Source organism: Urtica dioica, chromosome 7, assembly GCF_054948205.1.
Source record: "Urtica dioica subsp. dioica isolate 48M chromosome 7, U.dioica_male_clone48M_v1_H2, whole genome shotgun sequence".
Taxonomy (NCBI): domain Eukaryota; kingdom Viridiplantae; phylum Streptophyta; class Magnoliopsida; order Rosales; family Urticaceae; genus Urtica; species Urtica dioica.
This window is the reverse complement of record NC_142762.1, coordinates 39,674,954-39,699,263: the sequence shown is the minus strand read 5'-3', so window position 1 is coordinate 39,699,263 and position 24,310 is coordinate 39,674,954. Positions and strand designations below refer to the sequence as shown.

The 24,310-nt window shown below is 36.4% G+C and overlaps 2 protein-coding genes and 1 long non-coding RNA gene across 3 annotated transcripts; all 3 read right to left on the bottom strand.

Moving 5' to 3' along the window:
• Positions 1-2,259: 2,259 nt before the first annotated feature.
• Positions 2,260-3,468, bottom strand: LOC149391490 (protein EXORDIUM-like). Its single transcript, XM_089620915.1, has one exon. It carries the CDS (start codon positions 3,350-3,352, stop codon positions 2,423-2,425), a length of 930 nt encoding a protein of 309 aa, XP_089477041.1. The 5' UTR covers positions 3,353-3,468; the 3' UTR covers positions 2,260-2,422.
• A 3,395-nt stretch (positions 3,469-6,863) lies between these two features.
• Positions 6,864-8,121, bottom strand: LOC149391489 (protein PHOSPHATE-INDUCED 1-like). The gene has a single exon (XM_089619597.1). The coding sequence runs from the start codon at positions 8,025-8,027 to the stop codon at positions 7,080-7,082; it is 948 nt and encodes a 315-aa protein (XP_089475723.1). The 5' UTR covers positions 8,028-8,121; the 3' UTR covers positions 6,864-7,079.
• Positions 8,122-16,527: 8,406 nt separating this feature from the next.
• Positions 16,528-19,597, bottom strand: LOC149391488 (uncharacterized). The gene is made up of 4 exons (XR_016300072.1): positions 19,324-19,597; positions 18,452-18,551; positions 17,981-18,076; positions 16,528-16,902 (listed from the first exon to the last, which is right to left on the bottom strand). It is a non-coding gene; the product is annotated as an uncharacterized LOC149391488 (long non-coding RNA).
• Between the last annotated feature and the right edge of the window lie 4,713 nt (positions 19,598-24,310).

The following is a 24,310-nucleotide window of genomic DNA, read 5'->3' as shown; positions in this document are numbered from 1 at the left end:
TGTAATCGTAGAAGCTGTCACATACTTAACTTCCATAATTGAGTCAGCGATGCAAGATTGTTTGATACTTCTTCAAAGTTCAAACCACAGATATATCTACTATTTAGGATGAACACAAATCCACTATGTAGCATTGGTTACCTCACAGTTGTCCTGAGACCCTCACAGATTTTCAAGCATTCTCAATATATTTTTAAGTGTGTTAAAGGTCCAGTTTTTGTTTTATTATTTAGATGTTACATTTGTCCATTGGTGATTAGAAAAAAAATGTGTATTTTGCTGTGAAACAAGTTGTAATTAGAATTTATATTTGAATTCTGAAATTTATTGAATTGAAATTGTACTTGAATATAGTGTGAGACATCTTTATTTGATGCATGATTTATAGCGTTTTGAATTTATGAAAAATTATTTTTTTAGTATATTAGGCAACATTTTTCTATGGGATTTTTCATCACTATGTTAATTTTTGGTGGAAAACGGAATTTTTTATCGGCAAATATTTATCTATTTTCCATAATTTTTTAGTGTGATTTTTTATCAGAATTTTGATTTTCCATAAATCTAGAGGTTTGAAATGGCATAAAAAACAACATTTAAATACATGATTTATACTAAGTTGTTTAAAGGAGTTTTACTAGTATTCAAAGTTCAAACAAACAAGAAAATAATTGTTAGAGAGTGAAGTTTAAAAAAAGAGATTTATAAAGTATGTAAATGAAAAAGGTGAAGAGAAAAAAATAGGTAAATAAAAATACAACAAAAATAGTTATAGTCTGAAGGATGCACCTACAATATTTTCGGTTGATCTTTTTCTTAACTCGTAAATCTTTTTTATCTGTGATAGTTGTTCTTTAATTTATATTCAACATACTAGTTATCAGTATTTAATTATGAAATTGAATTTATCATAAAACATTAATTTTATCTATAATAGGAAATATCCATATTTGTACAAATTTAGAAAACTTGGTTATATCACAAAACGGAGTAATGGAAAATATATGTTAATATATAAAAATGGTTCAAATAAAACAAATATGATAAATTTTACTTAAATTTTGTTGTATTGCAAAGTTATATTAAATAATTTGATCAATTATGATTTCCAATATATTATTTTATATTTTTTTTAGTAATATAAATAATTTTAAAAATACCGTTTTTGGTCTCACCTAAAGATTAACATTCTGCGGATTCCGGTCGAAAATCGGACCAGAATCCGATTTTTTTAGAGTATTAGTACCGGTATGTACAAAATCGGAATTTTTCTAGGATTCCGAGGAAAACCTTCCGGTTTTCGTCGTATTCCGGGGAATCCTTCCACTTTCCGGTTGTCTTTAGGCAAATTCTTACGCATTCTGACGAAAACTTACCGGTAAGTTATCAAATACTGACAACTCTTAAAATCTTATGATATTTAATGTTTTTCACGAAATTTGTCTTTAGTTTTTGATGATTTAATTCAAATTCTTAGTTTCTAACTTCATTATTGTTTTTAATTGGAGTTTGTATCCAATTTTTTTATTATATCCGAAAATAAGGTTTAGATTTGAATGTGTTTTTGAGTGTTTTTGTTAAGTTAGTTGTAGAATATGAAATTTATGTATAATTAGTTTATTTTTAACATGAATATTATCATTATTTTGATTTTGTACTTCGTATTGAATTATGTCATTAAGTTTGTGTTGGATTTTTGTTGAACTATTATTGTAGACTTTTACCATTTTTATCCTATGTTATGCATAATTTTTTTTAAAAAATATTTATTCACTACATTCTTCTCGGTAAATACGGTATTTGTCTGTATTCTTTGACGGTAACAAACAGTATTCTCAACGGTACAATTTTTTCTTTTTCTAAATTTTACGGTATTTCTCTGGATTACCTTCGGATACCAGTAAAATTCGAGTCCCACAACGATAACGGTAGCGATATTTCTATCATTGTCTCACCCCAACTCCCTGAGTTAGTCAAGTTGTCTCTCTAAGTAAGATTCATACCTTGGACTCACTCATCGGACACCTTCTAAGAGAGATGATCCATACGCCTCCTCATTGATTGCCAATCATAGGCTCACCTCCTCACCCAATATGTCATGTTGTAATCTATGTACTCACAAACTCTTAATTTTCTTCCTAGTAAAGTTTTGTTCCAATAAAAAGAAGAAAAAAAAGATACAAAATAGCAAAAAGACAACAATTCAGATCTAACAATTCTTAATAATAACAAAGTAATCGTACAATAACTAAATAATAATAATAATATTAATAATTGCATATAGCACTTGAATATACATGGATGGAAGCAATGCCATAACTTTATTACATAATCGTCAATAACAGACGAACAATTGAATTAATAAATAAAATAATCCGTAATAATAATGATAACAATAGTATATCTATCTAACTAATAATCCTCATACCAAAGTGGAGCAAGCGGAGGTGGTGGGGTCGAAGAGAGCCGGAAGCAAATAGCTCCGGCCGCGAACACCGCGAGCATTGTAGCTCCCTCCGGTGGTGGGGTCCACCGGAAGATCGCCGGCGTAGCCCGGGTAAGCCCCTTTGGCGTAGATGCCGGTGCACGCCGAGGCCGCCTCGAGCGGAGCTTCTTTGGGGCCCTGAAAGTAGCCGTTGCCGAAGGGGTTCGTGGCGGTTCCGGCGAGCAAGGTCGCGAGGTTGATCACCATCCCGTCGAGCCCCACGTCGGCGTTCGGCGCCACCAGCGGCGGCGACTGGGGTCCGTACGCCGGCTGGTGGAACGGCCACGCGCACTGCCCCGGGCACTGGGTCTCCGAGTTCCCGACCCACACGTACGCGAACTTGTTCCGGCTGTTCTTCGCACGCGCGGAGCCGTGGGTCCCGCAGCGGCTGGAGCAGAAGCCGTCGACGGCGACGTCGGCGGCGGTGAGGACGATGTTGACGGCGTACCCGTCGCCGCCCCTGGAGGCCAGCTTGACGACGTGGCTGTTGGTGAGGGATTTCCCGAGGGAGTAGGACTCGTCGAGGATTTGGGAGGAGAGCGAGAAGGAGAGCGATGGGGTAGTGGAAGAGGGTTTCGCTAGGCGGTGGTATTTATCGATGGCTTTCCACCACGTGGCGACGGATGGTTGGACTGTGGTGGCGGTGGTGAGGGAGGTTAGGAAGTCGGAGATGATGGCTCGCTGCGAAGGCTTGAATTTGCCGTACCATATGAGGTGTAGCGAGATTTTGCCGGTGAGAAGAGGGCCTTTGTGGTATTTGAAGGGAAACTCTTGCTCGGGCTCGGAGAGAGTCCTTGCCGAACAAGAGGCTGCGTATACTAGGGAAATTATCATGAGCAGGACTAGTTTGAAAGCAAATGGAGCCATTTCTTTTTAGTATTGGAAAATGGGGGTTTTGGTTTTGTATTTGTTTGAACTTTGAGGAGTGAGAACGAGTTGTGTTGTGTGTTTGTTGGATGAAGAGAGAGTTTGGAGTGAGATATATATATAGGGTGAGGGGGTGAGAAGGTTCTCAGAAGGAGGCAAAGGGGAGCTAATATTACGTAATGATAAAGAAATAATGATGAAGAGAGTGAGAGTGAAATACTATGGGAAGCTAACAGCATGAAAACGCGTTGGAAAAATATGATTAGGCACAACAACGACAACAAATAAACCAGCTATAGTATTATGAGTTTTGCACCGAATCTATGGACTAGTAAGCTGGACCCAGCTAAGGCAAATACGCGGGCACATATAGAGACGGCTCATTTGGGCGCTGACTTGTTTATTTCTTTTGTTTTTGTTTTTGTTTTTGTTTTTGTGTTTTGGGAATTGAATCATTTGGTTTTAGGAGGCAAGATAAAACGCGTCATGTGGATCTGCCTCTTTTGTATGCTTTAATTCTAGCACGTCTCGTACATGGCGAAGGGTGGGTTCTACCTCTTGCTTTTGACTTTCTTTTTTCTTTCTTCAACTTATTGAACATTTTATTCTATATTATTTATTTATTTGCATCTCTCAGTGACCAAGAGTTACCCAATATATATATATATATATATATATATAAATTTTTTAATCAGAAAATTTTCGCTAAGCTAGAAACCTAATAAGTTTCAGTACTCGACTTAATATTCTCTGTAATAATAAAAAAAAAACATTATGGACTGCAAAGATTCAAAAAATTGAGAAATGATAAGTTGTCGTGATCCAAGGAACCATTAAATTTTATTGCACAGCGATCATATTGACACTGGATAATTATTCGGAGGTGGAACATTTTATGATATGTTAGTTTTTATAAACGCACCACATGCGACTTACTAAATGTAAAGTACGTGTAGATATAATTGACAATTCAATATACAAAAATCTTAAGAGATTACTTCATGATATTTGTACAATTAAATAAAAAAAGACTCACGAAATGCTACATAGTTGTTTTTTTTTTATATAGCAAAGAATGCTATTTTTATTAATGTTTTCAGTTTATAAATTGCAGAATATACAGGATACATGTTTATAAACAATATTTATAAAATATACTCACTTTTAACCCGTGGAAGTGGACTTCAGGAACAACACGGGATCACAAATTTTGCAAGACACTATAGGTTATAGCCAAACCGTAAGAGCCCTTAGCCTCCTAATGTTGACGTGTCACGAGGACGATTTGAGATAGTAAGAATGGACATTTTAAAGTTTGAGAGTAATCCCATTTGGTTTCTTTGTATAAATTTGTTTGTGCGCAAATCAGTCAAACTAACACTAGAATATTTGCTTTTTGTTATGATCTATTTAGTTTGTTTACTTGAAAATAAACTTGGCTAGAAGCCATGAATGTTAAAAGAAATATACTATCAACTAAAGATAAAATGCAAATTTACATTTTTTTTTCATGACTATAATAGAGCCGCGCGTGTGAACCTTTACCCTCTAAAATTTGTTAGATCATCATTTTTATTGTGTTTAAAAAAGAATTAAAAAGTCACATTCTACTTCAAAATTGTTCGTTTAATTTTTCATTTTTTCAGTGCGATGCAAATTACTTTCATTTTGTTGTTGTTCACCTGAGCTCATTCGTGCTCCAAGTTCAACAAAGACCCTTCGACGGCTCGCACCCCTTGTGATGAGGTCTACACTCATAGCATTTATCTTCTTTGTGATCCTAATAGGTTTAATGATTTAACCTAATCTATTAGCATATTGTAAGAAAGAAGGTATATGGGGCAATTAAGAAATCACTGATTGGTCCAGCTAAAACAAAGTAATAAAATATTGAATGAAAATTGCATTAATTAGAAACATTGTCGAACAGCTCTGGTAAGGCTGGAAACGAGAGTTTCAATAGTTCATTTGGGTGTTGTTTCATTGTATCATAGTCGCCCATGGCGTGGACTTTGGGAGCACCGTACCGTCTATTGATTCTAATTAAATTTTCAATAAGTGTCTGAGAGAGGATGCTTTAAATTTGAAAAGAATGTCAGGTTCGAGCCTTATCTCCAATCTTGTGACAGAATATATAATAGAGGCCCCACATAGGATGGTAAGTCTTTGCTGGTTGGCTTGTTTCACCTTAAATGCTCAAAGACCTTTTAAAAAATTTGCTCAAAGTCAAACATCAAAGCTAAACTACTTGGGGTTGCGGAATAGGATGGAGCTTTACTAATATATCAACTAAGCCATAAATGATAACTTACTATTTTATTACAAGATGGATTGAGTTTTATCATTGGAAAACTCTCTCTATATATAGAAGAAGCTGTTAGACTTTAGAGGAACTGATTTAGCTTACTCAATGTTAATTACCATTAACTTTCAATGTTAGATTCCTAACATGTCTTCCATCGTGGCTCTTTGCATTTCCTTAGCTTAAAATAAATCACAAAAAGGAGATAAGATACCTATATATGTTCTGTTTGGGCTCTAATGACATGTTAAGTATTACGAGATCATATCTCATAATTAATTGGCAATGAAATAAATAATTCATGATCTTATAAATCATGGTTAACTCCTATTAACTTTCTACATAGATTTATAACATGTTTTATAAAGATGGTGGCTCTTTTCATTAACTAAACAATTTGGACAGATCTCACAAATTGGATAAGACACAAATTAATGCTCAATTTTGGCTCTAATGACATGTTTAGTATTATGAAATTCTATCCCAAAATTAGTTTGCAATAAGAGAAGTGCTGAGACATGACCTGTGTAAATCTTTGTTAGTTCTAGACTATTATATTTTACGTGGGTTTTTTAAGAGTTGAAAATTGAGCATGGCAATTTACATGTCTATAGAAAGTGTTGAGAGTCAATACAGTCGATTGGAACAAAAATCTTTATATATGTAACAATAGTAAATAGGAAATAAATCTTTCACTCAAACACCATGACCTTATTTGCGGCGTGTAAATAAAATGCCATGGACAGTGACGCTTAACATCTTTAAAACATTACAATTACAATTCCTTGGACTTCGATCAATAGTGATCTATGTGTCTTACTATTTAAAGGCAACCGTAGTGCTTATCTTCTTAATTCGCCATCAAAAAAATTATAAATAAATTTAAGTTTGCCCAACTCAAATATTTACATAGAGCAAATATGTCACAAGACCGATTTGATACTAGATTTATCAGTATTTAAGTTTTGATTTGATGTCAATTTTTTCTAGATATTTATTTATTTATTTTAACTCAACTTTTTATTTAAAATTTACCGGACAAAAGAGCTACTCGACAAACCAATAGCTTCTTACCCCTTTTTTTTCCCCTCGAAAAGTTTCAATAGCTTGTTTAGTTACTATAATAAGCTAGGCTCGCTTATAAGTCATTTTCATTGGTTCGGCTCTGATTCATGCCAAGTAGTTCCAACTAGTTCGGAGGAGCAGATATTGTGATTGAACAAGCAAACCGAAGCAGTTCGCTCGACATTTTTTTTTTATTATCAACCAGTCCGCGTAAACATAATTTAACCACCACCATATATCAAATCAAAACAAAAATCAAAGAATTTCGCCTAAACTCTATATCTAACACTTCTAAATACATAAAGACTAACAATCATCACACTCATATCCGTATTGCGTATCATATTCCACATATATCGCTCAGACAAGAGTTGAACAAGCCGACGTGGAAGGGTCGTAAAGCGCCGGGAGCAAATACTTCCGGCCATTGGATCCGTGAGCGTTGAAGCTCGCTCCGGTGGTGGGGTCCACAAGCAGATCGCCGGCGTAGCCAGGGTAAGCCCCTTTGGCGTAGACGCCGGTGCACGCCGAGGCGGCCTCGAGCGGAGCCTCCTTGGCGCCCTGAAAGTAGCCGTTGCCGAAGGGGTTCGTGGCGGTTCCGGCGAGCAAGGTCGCGAGGTTGATCACCATCCCGTCGAGCCCCACGTCGGCGTTCGGCGCCACCAGCGGCGGCGACTGGGGTCCGTACGCCGGCTGGTGGAACGGCCACGCGCACAGGCCCGGGCACTGGGTCTCCGAATTCCCGACCCACACGTACGCGAACTTGTACTTGTTGTTCTTCGCGCGTGCGGAGCCGTGGGTCCCGCAGCGGCTGGAGCAGAATCCGGGGACCGCCACGTCGGACGCGGTCAATACGACGTTGACCGCGTTCCGGTCCTCTCCCCTGGCGGCGAGCGCGACGATGTGGTTGTTGGTGAGCGATTTCCCGAGCGAGTATCGCTCGTCGAGGATTTGCTTTCCGAGAGCCAAGGAGAGCTTAGGAGATTTCTTTCCGGCGGTGTGGTAGTACTTCTCGGTGAGCTTCCACCACGCGGCGACGGAGGGTTTTGGTGCAGATTTTTTTTGGGGTGGTTGGAGAGAGGCGACGAAGTCGGAGATTATGGCCCTTTGTGCGGGTTTGAATTTGCCGTACCAGATCAGGTTGACTGAAATCTGGCCCGAGAGGAGAGGACCGTTGTGGTACTTCAGGAGCTGAGCTTGCTCTTGGACCAGCTCGCTCAGCTTTCTCGTGGCGGTGCTCGTTTGGAAGAGCGAGATTGCGAAGATGAGGCTTAGAAGAAGGGTTTGTGTGTTTAGAATAGACGCCATTGTAATTAATTAGAGACTAGAGAGAGCTTGTTCGAGAGACGAAGAGAAGAGAGAGTGAAGAGTGGGATGTGAATATTGGGGATGTGGAAGATATGGTATTTATAGAGGTGAGAATTAAGAGAGTTAATAATAATAGTAATGTTATTCTTTTAGGAGGGGTTTGCGTAGTTTGGAAGTTGCTGAGAAATAGAGAGTGAGATGGCTTGCCATTTACGAGAGTTGCGACTTTGCCAGCAAGTAAAAAAGAAATAAAGAAAAAAGAAAAGTGTTCCTATCCAACGCCACTCCCCAGGCGCATTTTCTTTATGAAATCCACGCGTTTGTTTCCCACGCTCTTTCGTCAATTACAATTTTGCTCGCTTAATTAAAAATGGGATTAGATTCGCTTAATGGTGTTTTATATGGTACGAAATATCTATATCGTTCATGCATGCATGCATATTGCATATGCAATGCAACTTTTCGTTGTGTGTTAAAAGAGTTAGCCCTAAGTCATGTATAAATTAATCAAATTTTTTGTAGCCGACTAACTTATCCTTATAAACGTTCGTGTTATTTAATTTAATCACAGGAAAAATGTTTCGCAGCATTACTCAAGGAGGCATTTCATTTTGTGCGTGAACGTAACGGTAAATTAGGAAAAGGATGTGTATGTTTTTTTTTTTTTTTTTAATTTTAAATAAATGGAGCGTGTGAAGGGGTGTAGTCATTTTCTCTCGTCGCTTTGTGCCAGCCACTATTTTATGTTTCACTACGAGACAAATTGCTCTACAGCTTCACTACAGATCACCAAAACTCTACTTGACAATAACACCCCTGACCTCTCCAGAAACTCTCTGCCTACGTGGATGGGCATTATGGGAATATTGCCGGATATAGACGTTATGTACAGGCTGGAGACGATTTTGAATAAAATAAAGGCACAAGGAAAAAGGTGTTATAGGGAAGAGCAGAAGAACTAAATAACCAAACTTCCAACTGGCATTCCTCCAATGGCTAGAGGTATGTGCGTGGGGTATCCGATGTGTTCTAGCGCGTGACATCACGCGCTAAGAATGGTCAATTAGTATTATTATTAATATTATATTTGGTTTAATGTTTGGATGTTTGCGTTGAGAGTGTGAGTGAGAGAGGGATTGAGAATATACAATGAGACACACAAAGCTCGTGAGGATATGTGAAATTGCCAGCTCATTCGGTCAAGTCCAGCTGGATCAAGCTAACACAGACGTAGTAGAGAGAGCTATCAGCTACGCCACGCCAGCCATCGGTTTGTCTCACGGTATATGACATTGTTTTTCCTTCCAATTAAATTGGTATTACTGCTACGCCGCAAATTTAAATTATATATATTTTTGAAAGAAAAAGAATATATAAATGCGAGAGTGAGATAGGAAAACATCAGCTCTCCACGTGGATCTTTTTTTATATGGTAATGCATGAACGTGACATGGATATTGAATTTGACCACATTTCTTTTCTCTGGCTTGGCTTTTGACGCTCGAAGATCACAAAGTGTAGTGATATTTCAGTTTTTGGAACTCTTGGATGAAGCTTCTTGATTTCTCAAGTCACGTCATGCTTAGAAGCCCCTCGAAATTTTTATACCATAAACAAACAAAAATGCTTTGTATTCTTCTTGAGTTCTTTTTTTTTTTAAATAATTTTTTTATAAGTTCTTTAAGGGAACTTGTTTCTTTTGGATCATAAATTGATTTTAGTTTTATTATTTTCATTATTATTATTATTATTATTATTATTGTTGGAACATAAATTACTTTTTGAACAGACTGATTAACAAAATCGTAAAAGTTGGCATTATAGCATAAGCTTTAACTTAATCTTTTGATTTCGAAAATGTCTAACATTTTATGATTTTATAAAAATAGAAAAAAAAAATTAGCATCTATAAAAAATTTCAATACCTAACATAATCTTTTGAAATAAGACTAGAAATAAATAAAAAAGGCAATAAGAAAATTTTAGCTATAATTTGTTTAAAATGCCATTTTACCGACATTTCAATTATTTTTTATTTTATAACTCTAATAAGTAACAAAATATCAAGATTGCGCTAACTATGTACACATTATATGAAATTGGACTTTTTTTAACATGTTTTGACAAAAATACCCCTTTAAATATTTTCTCACTTTTCTCTCTCTCTAACTATCTTGATTCTCACTTCTCACTCTTTCAACGACCTCCAACAATCTCTGTTGATTTTCGACTGTCTCCGACGATCTCTAAGCCAACACGCATGACATAAATTAAAAAAAATATATTAAATTGATCGCAATTAATCAAAATTTATTAAAAGAAATTAATCATAATATTGAATTTCATTGTCAATAATCGCCAATAAATTGGAAATTTGTGCAACAACAAACCATTTTGTAATCGTTGTTTCTCAAATGAGTAGTTGCTGCCCAATAATTTTTCAAAAATTAATTTCGCGCGTGTTCGTCGGAGGTCATCGCAAATTATCCTAGATTGTCCGAAAAGTGAGAACCAAGAGAGTTAGAGAGATAGAGAAGTGATAAAATTATTTGAAAGAATATTGTTATGTAAAAATGTGACAAAAATTCAATTTTAAATAATTTGTATATAACAAGTTTAATCTTAATATTTTCTACTTAGTAGATCTACATATCATTGATATGACTTGAAACATCGCTCTGGTTCTCGTGTGACAAATTATGTCATTGACACTCCATTAGTTAGTTCATTAATATGTAAAACAGAATTATATCAAATTCATTAGTTCTTATGATCAAATAATTAAAATAAAAAAACCAATCATTCTCTCGCTCTCTACTCGTCTCTTCGGATCCCCTGTGCAACTAACTCAAATATAGTCTTACACTGAATCCAACGGTATATTTTCTATTCGTAGATCCCGTGAACATTACAGATAAGTTACACCAAATACTGCAACTTAATTAAAAACAGATTTGGGTGTTGACGAAGAGCAAATCCTTCCCGCGGGGTTGCTTGTGGAATAAAAACACACACTGTTAATTAAACAAATAATATCACGTTAATTCATATTAATACAGCTTTCGTCAGCCATCGAAAACCTAAATCACGAGCAAGCTAGGCAATACGACACTAATTATTTAAAATTTAGTTTCATAAACATTATCCAAATCCATAGCATTGATAACAAGGATGTAGCCACATGCTTGGTAAATAAATATTCTGCAATAATTAGACTATTTTATTAGTACAGTGTTTTCAAAATTCGAGTCAATGTACGACAATATGTCCACTTGCAATGCTCTTGAACACCGATATTCACGATAAATATTTAAAAAAACCGATTAACAGTAGGTTCGATTTGAATTATCAAAATATATACAGGTGTGCCTTGTTTCATTCCATCAGACATGGCAAAGCCAGTTATGCTAGTGCGTAACTCAACATTTTATAATACTGGGCTCTTCAATTTCACTTTTTGAAATGCAAAAAAAATTAAATAATCAGATACTTATATTATGCATGAACGTCCCTGTAGACTTTATATCCTTATTGGATTCTTTTGGTCTGTGTTGAAGCGAGCTTATTAGCTGTCGTTTGTCCCTATGTTTTCCAAGATATAATAGAGGGCTGGAGATGAAAACTCAATATATAGGTCTAGGTGTGTACTCATGATTATATATACTCTTAAACTCTTTAAGTACAATATATAATTTCTAATTTTGCATATTGTATAATCTTCTTCTTTTGGGTGCATATCAGATGGAACCGGAAACGAGTTTTGTTTAATTTCTCGCGTATAGCTATTGGCCAGTTGTCCTTTAATGAAATCGAAGTCTCGTTTGAGACTTGGAAGGTGTTGTGGTCGCGTGTTGTCTAACGAAATACGTTGCATAACCAATAGTTCTATAGTCTGTTATGGTAATCTTCAAAAAAAAAAAAAAAAATAGTCTGTTATGGTAATGTTACGCCCTGTCATCAATTTTTAGTCATTAGAAGTGTTTTTGGTCCAACAATTATATTTTTCAAATTTATGATACAAACCAAAATTGGTCATTTAATTTTGTATCAAAATATGACATATTTGGTTTATATCATAAATTTGAAAAATATAATTGTTGGACCAAAAACACTTCTAATGACTAAAAATTGATGACAGGGCGTAACATTACCATAACAGACTATAGACCTATTGGTTTCTCAATTAATTTGGTCTTCAAAAATATTTTGGTACAAGAACTTATAGTTTCCAATTATATATTTGTTAACATTTCTCTTGATTGTTATGAAGTATCATTAGGTAATGTCAAACCAATTGTCACCGAGAGGAGAGTAATACGTGGTTATTAAAAAACTCTTGTTAATTTATCTCTCTTTTCGATGTAAGATTTTTTTTTTCGAGAAGTGATATTATTGGCCAACATTATATTATATATTATTGCAAATGTAAGTGACACTATAAACCAAGATTACATAATTTTTGTAGCCCATAAGGCTCGAATCCAGGACCTCTCAACCGAATTATGTATGAGATTACCATTAGATCAAACTACTGCCACTCGATGTGAGATTCTTAATATGTCCTCTTAATATGATTTTCATATCATATAACCAATTGACAATAAAAATAGTAAGCCATAACTTTTAGTTTCCTTAATTTTATTTTTTTACAAGGGATTCCTATTAACACGTACATGCATCAATCCGAAAAGTTTGTGTATATATATTAAGTGTTAATGCGACATCTCGGATAACATTCATGAGACACATGTCGGTAGTGCGAGGTTGTGACGTGTATCGATCTTAAGTTACGAGTGTCGTATTTTTTATGATTCCAAAAGGATCGAAATGGGGAGGTAATGTCTCGTAGTGTTACAACCGCAATGGAGATCTTAGGACACCGAAGTGGGTGATATGATTAGCCTTGTGATGTTCTTTTCTTGTTTTTGCCCTCGTTGTCATCAAGATTCGGTCCTCTTGAGCAATGTCTCTTTCTTGTCTCATTCCTTGATGTTGTCAGTCTCCTAACTCTGATTAGAGTCGTGGGAGTCATGGCGCGTTTTGACTTTAATTTCAGGGAGGTAGAGGTTTTAGCATCTCTCGACCTCCATTTTCGTGGTTGCGCGGCATCCAATCCTCCAGCAGGTGTCGGTAAACTACACGTTGTGGAGGCGCTTGGCAATGCTCGCGGACCGTTTTCCGTTATTGATGTGATGAGCATAACGACTCCGCGGTGGATTGAGTTTTTTCCGTAAACGGTTCAAGATTCCATTGGATATTTCCATTATTATTCCTTCGGTCACCGATGTCCCGAGTCAGCCCCCGTTTAGTTATACCACCGTCAATGTCTATAGCTTCAACTATGATCTTCGGCTTCCTCCGCACCCTTTTCTCTGTACATTCCTTGAAATGACCGAATTGGCCCTCAAACAACTAACCTCGAAGACTTATTTGATCATAATTGTTTGTTATGTCTTTGATTTTGGAGGAAGCATATGAATATGTCTGTTGTTGATTACTTCGGGTTTGTCTCTTTGGCTCGAAGCATTGGCACTAATATCCGATGGAATCTTGAACCGTTTACGGAAAAACTCAATCCACCGCGTAGTCGTTATCATTTTTCTTTCCCAATAGGAACAAGAATGGGAAGGCGCTCGTGGACCTCTCGGATAGGGACCCAGGTTGATCGGGCAGGTGGTTCTACACTCATCTTGTGTGTTGATTACTTTGGGAATATCTTTTTTTCCTTTTGCGCAAACCCGGTTCGGAGCGTCGTGCCCCTCGATCCCTTTATTGACGGGTTTTCTTATTCCGAGCGTCTCGTGACTCAATATCAAGACGAGAATTTGTGGACAAAGATCTGGTGGCATCTTTATCGTCTGCTGATCGAGATTTTAAGGTCTTCAGTGTCGTCGCCTCCATCGATGTTTGTGATGGCTTTAGTTGGGCTTCTCGTGACGGTGTCGACTCTGCCAATCTCTCCCTCCCTCGTGGCGGATTGAGATGGTATTTTTTTTGTCTAGGTGACGTAGAACCTATCTATGTGCATGCGTGTGTGTGTATATATATATATATATATATATATATATATTGTATTTTTTCTCTTTTTTTTTAATCTCAACGTCTCATTGTCTATGTGCATAGCATTTAATTTACATTTGCACATTTTTTTTAAGTACAATGGCTGACAAAACTAGGGGCGCTCGTAAGCAGAGAGCTTTTTCTGGAGTGGGGCTTCCTGCCCCTTTTCCTAGTTTCTGGAACCTTCATCTAGTATGAAACTTCATCCACTTCCCTAATAGTGTCCGTCGAAGCCCGGTGTTATGGTGGTCGTTGCATCTAACTGGAAGGCAGAGAGTTCGAGAGTGTAGAGGATAAGAGACGAGGTCCTGCAAGCGGTTGGCCCTCTTGGCAATTCTTCCTTGAAAAAATGGAAAGACGTTCACCATCCCTCATCCACCACGACTGCACCATCTTTCCGTGAGCTCCATCCTTTGACTGCCCAAGCTTGTAACGTGTGTCGATCTTAAGTTGCGAGTATCGTATTTCTTATGATTCCGAAAAGATTGTAACGGGGACATAATGTCTTGTAGTGTTACGATTGCGGTGAAGATCATAGGAAATCGAAGTGGGTGGCATGATTCGACTTGAGATGTCCTTTCCTCGTCTCCTCCCTGTTCATCGTCGAGATTCAATCCTCTTGAACGATGTCTCTTCGTTGTCTCTTTCCTTGGTATTGCCAGGATTTGATCATTATGTTGCCTAAAGAAAGATGAAAAATTAAGCTAGAAGGGCGCATAGGGTTTTCCTCTGTCGCGCGCTTCGATGCTCAACATAAACTCTATTTTGAGTGTTTAAAAATGAATCTTTACCTTTGTGTTGAATTTTGAGAGAGAAAGATGAGAGTTGGAAATTGTAGCATTTAGCTCATCCAAAATTTATGTCTTTTTTCTAACACATTTGTGGTATTTATAGGGAGACTTAAACGTCAAGTTATCCTAAAATGTGGTTTCAAACATATGTGAACGTTTTCTTGGTGGGAGTGCATGGTTGGAAGTATGACAAAGAATAGAGTTCGAGGGACGGTTTTCGGGCTCAGCCTTTAGAGTCGCTTGAGCTTAGATTTGAGAGCCGATTTTATAGCTCAACCTTCAGAGTAGTTTGAGCTCAACCCTTTGAGCCGTTTTGTGTCTCAGTTTGCAGAGCCGTTGTATGGCTCAGCATTCATAAACGTTTTGGGGCTCATTCTTTTGAGCCATTTGCTTGTCGTTTTTTTTGTTAGGGGCTGTGACGACTCAAGGGGAGGAGAAGTGGGGCCATTGCCCAAGGCCCCTCTCCCAAATAAGGCCCAATTATTTTTTTTAATAAATATATTATACGTCTAAAATTATTATATAACTTAATTTGTAGTTATAATTTACTAAATTAATTAATTTGTAATTATAATTTTATTAAATTTGTATTAATCTGCAGTATTAATTTGCAGTTATTAATAATTCAAATATTTTGTGTTTATTAATAATTTATATGAGAAATAAATTATTTTTAAAAAAAATTGGGGCCTCTTAAATGAATTTTTGCCCAAGATTTCGTTTTTTTCTTGTGAAAAGTGACGGCATATGTCCGAGGAAGAGGACGATATAAAGTATTACATCATATTCAGAATTACAAAATGGTTACAAAATTAAAACTTATTCAACGACTGCTTCTCTGAGACAAAGGAACATGATCGTCACATGTCTTTCTATTGTGTCCTTCTTTGCTTAACTTCAACAGGAATGTCCAATGCCTTAGCACTGTCATGGGGGTGAATGACACCTAAATAATAACATCAACATAAAAAGGTCTCACCTACAATGAACAAGGATTTATAGTTAGTTCTGGAACAATAAGTAATTTTTGTTCTTTTATTTTATTCATAATAATGTCAATAAACATTGGAACTTATTGATATTAATGTCATTAAAAAGTTACCGAGTTATAGAAAAATAATTAGTTCATGTTTTTTTTATTCATATTAATGGCAATAAACATTGGAACTTATTGATATTAATGTCAATAAAAAGGCACAGTGAGTTATTGAAAAATAATTAATTCCTGTTCTTTTTTATTCATATTAACGTCAATAAACATTGGAACTTATTGGTATTAATGTCAATAAAAAGTCACTGTGAGTTATAGAAAAATAATTAATTCATGTTCTTTTTTTATTCATATTAATGTCAATAAACATTGGAACTTATTAGTATTAATGTCAATAAAAAGTCACAGTGAGTTATTGAAAAATAATTAATTCATGTTCTTTTTTATTCGTATTAATGTCAATAAACATTGGAACTTATTGGTATTAATGTCAATAAAAAGTCACTGTGAGTTATAGAAAAATAATTATGTCACGACCCGCAGGACACCCGTCGCCCTTGGATCGCGACCTTTCTCGTAACATTTTCATAACCATTTATATTTTCAAACGAAATGAACATAAAACATTTTCAAACGTCATTTACAAAACGTTTATTGAACAACAGCGGAAATAAATTTAATTTACATATAAGGAATAACAAAGGTTTCTAGAGCTAGTCCGCTAAAAACCGGTAAAATTTTTCGCTTTTAAAAGGGTTACAAAAATGAGGACTACCCTAGCTTGCTATTCGTAAGCACAGGCCCATAATCGTGCTAACCGAGTTTCAAAACGTAAAAAGAGGTTCGGGCCGATTATCTAAACGTTATGATATAATAAAAGTTCTTCCAAAAGCTATATAAAACTTTCACGAGCATATAAGCTCGGTTTTCAAAAACCTGATACCCATTTCCCAAAAAGACATTTCCTATGCCACAGGTCGTCATGAGATCTACCTTGACTAGCACTCCTGCTTCGCCTGAGCTTTTCCTTTATCTACAAGGAGATGGATTTAAGGGGTGAGTCACACTGACTCAGTAAGCAGGATATCTAACCTAGCACTACATAATATGCATGGTTGCAGATGATAAAATGCAGATGACAGCAGGTGATAGATTCAGAAGAATAAAGAAGTTCCATCATACAATCAGGATAACAAAAATCTCATTCAATCAATAGAGACATATTCAGTTTTAGAACCCCGTTCTAAAACAATCAAACACATAATCATATAGGAATCCGGCTAACAACTGTCTTCCTAGAAACTCATCCATCTCACTCATACCGGCGCCTTACATCAGTGGACTGGCCAATCAACACTTCAGTCCGCAGCCGTTCATGAGAGATCAGTAAACCATTCTGAGAACTTGAGCCTAGCCCTCAGAAGGCCAAAGTTTTAACGTCTGGGATCCACTAGCACATGTAGGAGGGCCTTGACGCGCGTATGGTAGAGGGAATCAAACCCTCACCAATCCCTGGTCGGTCCAGGGTTCATATTTCCTTCAGGACAGGTAAGCCACCCATCGACTTACCTGAAGCCACCCATCGACTTCCCATTAAAGGGCCTTCGGGAATGCCACTCGCTACATTGCCGACAAGAGTTCGTTATGTTTTACAGGAGCTGTCTACAGTCTACCTGTCTATCTTATTACATGAGGAGATCTTATCGGGATAAAGCCCGTCATTAACATTATTAATTTCACTGTATGGCTCTTTAAGTATTTTAGAAGGAGTTGTCGACAGCTGTGAGGCTGGACCTTCTCCTAGAACAGTTCCTCTCGGGATTGAATCCGAAGGACACCGTCTTTCCTCCTCATGTTGTCCTCTCATCAGGACGAAGGGGTAAAACCTATAAAAGAAGCTTAACATAGTTTAAAAGGCTTCAAGGTTTTTAACCCGCTAACCGTTTAACCCTATCATTTTATTATCTTATTAGTTAGTGGCCGAAGCCTTATTCGGTCATCTTGTCTAACTGAGGGTTTCTCTTTGTTTTAGGATTAAACGAAGAAACATAAACAATTATTCTACTAGGCACCATTCCCCTTTTGGCGCCTCAAACTTAAATCCCACTTACCCGGAATAGTTCGTCGGAGAACTCGATGAATTCCGGAGGACACTTTGCTTTACACGCTTCCCGAGACCTTTAGCACGTCCTGGAGCGTCGAGCGAACTAGAATCCGAAGTTGAAACTTCGTTAGTTATCGAACTACTTGAAAAGATAATGGTCGTTGTCGGGATTAAATTCGAATCGGTTCGGAATTCGAGAATTTAATTTATTATTCTCCGGTTTTTCGGAAATCAAAGTTATTCAAGACTCGCGTATGTTCGCATCGAGAATCATACGAAATAAAATCCAATAACATGCTGATGAGTCTCAAATAAATTGATCCGAATAAAAAGTAACCGAGAATTCCAAAGCGAATCAAATCAAATTCTTAAACGTTGTTAAATAAATAATCATAAATTATTTATTTAAATACAGGAAATACATCACATAATCAAATCCAAGAGTATTTAAACGCACTAAGCGATTTAAAAAACTCACGAGTTTATCAAGCTTTAACTACGATAACTCTTTTCTTGAAAATTCCAAATTCCGGCTTCGTTGCCTTCGACTCTGCCGGTTCCCGCTCGTCTGTCTGAATCTGCGAACAAGTCATCGAATCCAATAACGAGTCAATTTCACAATTTCAAACTCATAATCAATCCTGAAATTCAAATCCCGACATCTCGACCCAAAACCCGAACTAAACCAAACAAACACTTAACCAGCCCCCGGCTGAACACACAGAATCCAACGCTCGGCAAAACACAAACAAATCACAAGAATTTCCCGACAGCCTAACCCACTAGCGCTTAAGCCATCATAACTCGAGCTACAAAACTTGAAATCGATTGATTCTAGCGGCAAATGAAAGTAGACTCATGTAGCTTTCTAACGAGATATTACAAGCATACATACGACAAGAATAGCTATCTCAAAAACAGCCCGTAATTCCCGGTTACAGTTCTGGAAATCCTGTAATTACTGCTGCGAAACACAATTTTTGAAAATTCATAACTCATTCAATACTCAATGGATTTACATGTTCTTGGTCATTTTAGAAAGCTCATACAGTCTACTATCCATGAAAAATATCCAAAAATAAGGACTCAGAACATAACGGTCTGTCCACGTCGATTTACAGAGGCTGTTCAAACAGTTTTTTTTTTCTTTTTCAAAAATTCGGCCAAATTCAAACCACAGCCAAGAAATTCCGAGTTCAATCCTCAATTTCAAATCATCAACATCAATAATTGAGCCCAATAAACACACAAAACCAACCAATTTCTCACAACCAACTCGAATCAAGCAAAAGCCCCAAAAATCCCACGAAACCCTAATCTTGGATTTCAATCTGGGTGAAAGAAATTCACCTTGCTTTTGGAGGAATCGAACTCTCCGAGGTTCAATATTCTCTTCACCGGTGTCTCCTCGCCGGCGGCGCTCTCGGCGGCTCGCGGCGGTCGCGCGCTCGGTCTTGGCTGGATGGCGCGCGCGAAGCTTGGGCTCGGGATAGCTGGACGAGCGCAAGCGAGGAAGGAGAAGGACTGAAGAGAGAGAGAGGTGACGGCGGTTGTGGTGACCGAGCGGTGAGGGCTCGTGGTGCGCAGCGGCTGTTTGAATTTTTTTTTTCTTTGCCTGGTTCTTTCGGCCGAGTGACGCAAAGAAGAAGAGGGAAAAAAAGAGAGAGATCGAAAATGAGAGTGAGAGAGAAGGAAATGAAATCCATGTGGCAAGTCCCTCTTGAGCCACATATAGACATGTGGCCCACGTCCTGATGGCCACGTATCTCTCCAGACAACCCCTCAGCAAGATTTTCTTTCAGTTTCGTCCCTCAAAGCGTTGCACATAAGTCCTTTTAAAATAAAACTTCACAACTTCGTCCTTGATTAATTGAAAATAATCTCGAAAAATAACCGAGAAAATTCTCATTAATTCTCGTTACCTTGAATATATTTAAGGGATTTCGGAATTTATTTTCACTCTTGAGATTTTTAAATCTCCGAGTAATTTTATTCAGAAAGTAATATCCGGTTTACTCGAATATCTTTATTCCGAAATTTCGTCACCCTCAAATATTATTTCCTTCGTTCTCAAGCACTTAACTTTATTCCAACATTCAAGTGCTTTCAAAAATCTCTTTCCTTATATTCGGATTATCAAAACTCACCATTTTCTTATTGTGAATTCTTATAATTCATTCAACACGGTGAGAGAAGAAAATTTCCTTTATTTATTGATAAGAGGAATTTTTTACAGAAGCTGACGTGTACAAAAGTCGGGTCTCACAAATTAATTCATGTTCTTTTTTTTTATTCATATTAATATCAATAAACATTGGAACTTATTAGTATTAATTTCAATAAAAAGTCACAGTGAGTTATTGAAAAATAATTAATTCATGTTCTTTTTTATTCGTATTAATGTCAATAAACATTGGAACTAATTGGTATTAATGTAAATAAAAAGTCACTGTGAGTTACAGAAAAATAATTAATTCATGTTCTTTTTTTTTATTCATATTAATGTCAATAAACATTGGAACTTATTAGTATTAATGTCAATAAAAATTTACAGTGAGTTATTGAAATATAATTGTGAGAAAGAACATATCACATTAGTATAGATCTTACCAACATTAAAGTAGAAAGAGCATGAAAGTTTAACCCATGTACCACTATGCTTGACATACACTAAAATACCACTCATTACTGCATAAAAGAGTGTAATCAGGATGTTAATTTCATATTTTAAACGTTTAAAATTCCTTTATAAACATTTTAAATCATAACAAAAAAAATTAAAAGACTGTGAAGATTTATTGACATTGATGTCAATAAATATGCATTTTTATTGACATTGATGTCAATAAATCTTCAAAAGATTTTCCCAGAACCGTTGAAGATTTATTGACATTGATGTCAATAAAAATGCAACAATGTCAATAAATCTTCAACGAATTCCCAGAAATTTTCAGAAATTTTTACAGATTTTCCATGCTTCAAATAATCGTGTTCTTTCATTGTTTTTTAACTTCAAAGACCACAAAAACACTTTTTTTTCATGAAAACCATTAAACCCTAATCAAAGTGACGAACTTTTTTCATGATGAAGCTTTTCCATAATCAAAGTGATAGATGAAAGAAAATGATAACAAACCTTCTTTCCACGAGCATGAAGCCACTGGAAAACGAGTTCAAGATGAGAGCAGAGAGAGACACGAGTTGATATAGAGAGAGACGAACATGAAAAGAGAGGAAGACAGAGTACACACGCGAGAGATAGAGGAAGAGAGAGAGAATAAAAAGTAATCCCAATTAAAAAGTAATAGAAGTCAAATACTAAAATAAAAAAAACAAAGTGGGGTTATTTTTGTACTTAAGGAAAATAGGTAGTCATAGTTTAGGATAAAATTAGACTTATTTGATTTTGGTCCAAAATCATTGTAGAAGTCATAGTTTAGGAATAATCCCTATAAAAAATAATTTGTTGGGTCTGTATTAACCTGGTTCTTCAAGCCCGTCAAGTCAAATATTGAACCAGCCCGTCAAGTCAAACTGGCATTGTGAAACATAGTACTGTTGGGTCGCAGGAAATAAAAAGTGTCGGTATCGTGGTCAGGCCAATAAACGTTCGGGCCTGAAACAAGACAAGCTATGCGTTTTAGCCTAAAGGCGTGCTATTCCCAAAAGGAATGATTACCTAAAATACCGATTCTCCTATTCGTATACAATTTACTCATTTCCCAATATGTTTACGAGATTGTTTAATATATGTTTATAATCTTATTTAGAATAAGCTTGAGTATGGTATCAAATATAAAAATCAATATTGAACCAACCGTGCACAAGCCTTAAAACCAAGAAATAATTGTGGTCAACCCCTGTCACGGCGTTGCAAATAAAAACCAACCGTTTAAGCGACTGTACACCTCACCCATGCCCAAGCCCGTGCCACGGCCATGCAACTTAGAACCAACCATGTCCGCACCCTTGCCACACCCACACCCACGATTAAAAGGCTTAAATGGCTTTAATGTAATCTACGGCTTATACGTCTCTACGCTCGAGTCCGTTCCACGCTCTCCCTCGGCCGTGCCACAGAAACACCCGGACCCATGCCTATGTGGGTCAACGCTTGGTTAACTCATGACATCCATTCTTAGGAAGTCATCCATCCCAGACTACTCTCGGGCGAGCACCCTTAACTTCATAGTTCTTATAAAAAAAGCTATCAAAAATCTTATTCATGTGATTGATATAGGTTGGACACAACAATACATTTATCCATTCTCAACTCAAGTACTTGACAATTTTTCATGTCATAGCTCATTCTTAATTTTTTTTTCCATGCCATAACCCATTCTTAATTTTTTTACCATGCCATGCAATACATCATCCTTAATTTATTTTTCATGCCATAGCTTATTCTTAATTTTCCAAGCACTTGGCAACTTTCCATGACAAGCAATTGGTGATTTTCCATAAAGGCTTAATCATTTTTTCCAAGTACTTTGAAGCACTCTTACGGGACAAGTAATTTTACAATTGTTCAATATCAACTAATTTTATAATTCTCACGAATACGTACTTCAATATTTATGTGCCAAAGACTCCATCATTTTTTCCAAGTACTTTGAAGCACTCTTACGGGAAAAGTAATCTTACGATTGCTTTGCAATGTGCTTAGCGATTTTCAATATCAACTAATTTTACAATTCTCACGAGTACGTGTTTCAATATTTATGTGCCAGAGGCTCAATTAGTTTTTTCAAATACTTTGAAGCACTCTTATGGGACAAGTACTTGTAAGATTTTTTTGCAAGTGCTTAGTTATCTCAAGTACTTGGTCAATTTTCACAAGTACGGGTGTTTATATTCGGTACGTGTACTTCGTAAGTTCTTTGCCAAGTACTTGTTGATTTTTTTGGTGAATGCTCACAACTGCTCTTGTGACTTTTTTACAAAGTACTTGGTGTTTTTCAATCCCGAGTACGTGGTCAATTCGCATAAGTACTTGGTGATGGGTTGAGACCTCAGTGATCTCACCAAAAAAGGATAAGAAGGGGGAGGGACGAATCGGAGTGACGAAGGGCTGAATTTCAGTGGATCTTGGCAGTAAAGCCACTCTGCCATTTACAATGCCCCGTCGCGTACTTAAGTCATCTGCAAAGGATTCTACCCGCCGCTCGGTAGGAATTGTATTTCTAGGCAGCATCTATTATAGATCACTGATTAAATCTATTCTTTAGCATGATCTTTGTTGTCCCTGTTGACGATCAATGGTGACTTTTGGTGGATATCGGTGTGAAGCTCGCCATCACTGATGAAAGTCGTGACCTTGTTTTACTTAGTCTCTAACTATCTTAGATGGTGTCGGTAATGTAGCTTTCCACTAGAGGAAACCTCAACCTCATAAATCCCAGATTCAAACTCACAGAGGATATATTTTTGTTCTCAGGTGCTCTGTCTCGACGTAGACCTCCGCCATCTATCCCCCATTCTGAATCCTGACTCAAGAAGAAGGTTAAATGATTATTTTATGCATGTCGAGGTCTACTTTCTAACGGCGAGTATTGGACTTAAGGAGGTGATCCTCTTTATAGAGGTTGGAAGTCTTTTTTTGGCCAGATGTTTAGGTGAATGTTTTAGTTGTTATCATCGGAGTGAGTATGTAAGAGTTTATCTCTAATTATGAGCCGGAAATAAAATTTGACAAATCTTAAATAGTTTCAGTCTCGTACTTAAGCCTCGACGGTTATCAGATGCTTTTTTTTTTTTTTTTTTTTTTTTGTGTTTGAATCAGTTTAGTTTTTGTGATTTTTTGAAGGAAAAATTGTAAATAGCCATTTGAAACTTATTGATTAGCAAAATAGCCAAAGTTTCAACTTTTCAGCAAAGTAGCCAAATTTACATTTTCCAAATTTTTTGACAACCAAGATTAAAAATTTTGACGATTATTATAAGCAATTTATCACTTTAAAAAGAAATAATCTTAAGGTCAAATTTTTTTTTTGAAATAAGATTGCTGCACATAACTTTGGCTATTTTGTAAATTCATAACTTTAAATAGGCTATTTAGCTACATCAACCTTTTTTGAATTTTCTATTCACTATCTCCTTAGTTTGAACTTTGAATATAATTTCTTTAGTGCAAAACAAAAAATTTGTTACACATTGTTCGCACAAAGTTAAGGCGCCATACTATGCAGATTCGTTTTCATAAAATAGGAAATCCAGAATAACTTCACGATAGTGTTGTATTTGAGAGGATTTCATGGTAGAATCCAATAGATATGTGTGATTTCACACTTATATTTAAGAAACTTATTCTGCCATAAAATTCTCAATTACAAAGACA

Coding starts and splice junctions, on each gene's coding strand:
- LOC149391490 (XM_089620915.1), bottom strand. CDS start 3,352: ATGGCTCCATTTGCTTTCAAACTAGTCCTGCTCATGATAATTTCCCTA.
- LOC149391489 (XM_089619597.1), bottom strand. CDS start 8,027: ATGGCGTCTATTCTAAACACACAAACCCTTCTTCTAAGCCTCATCTTC.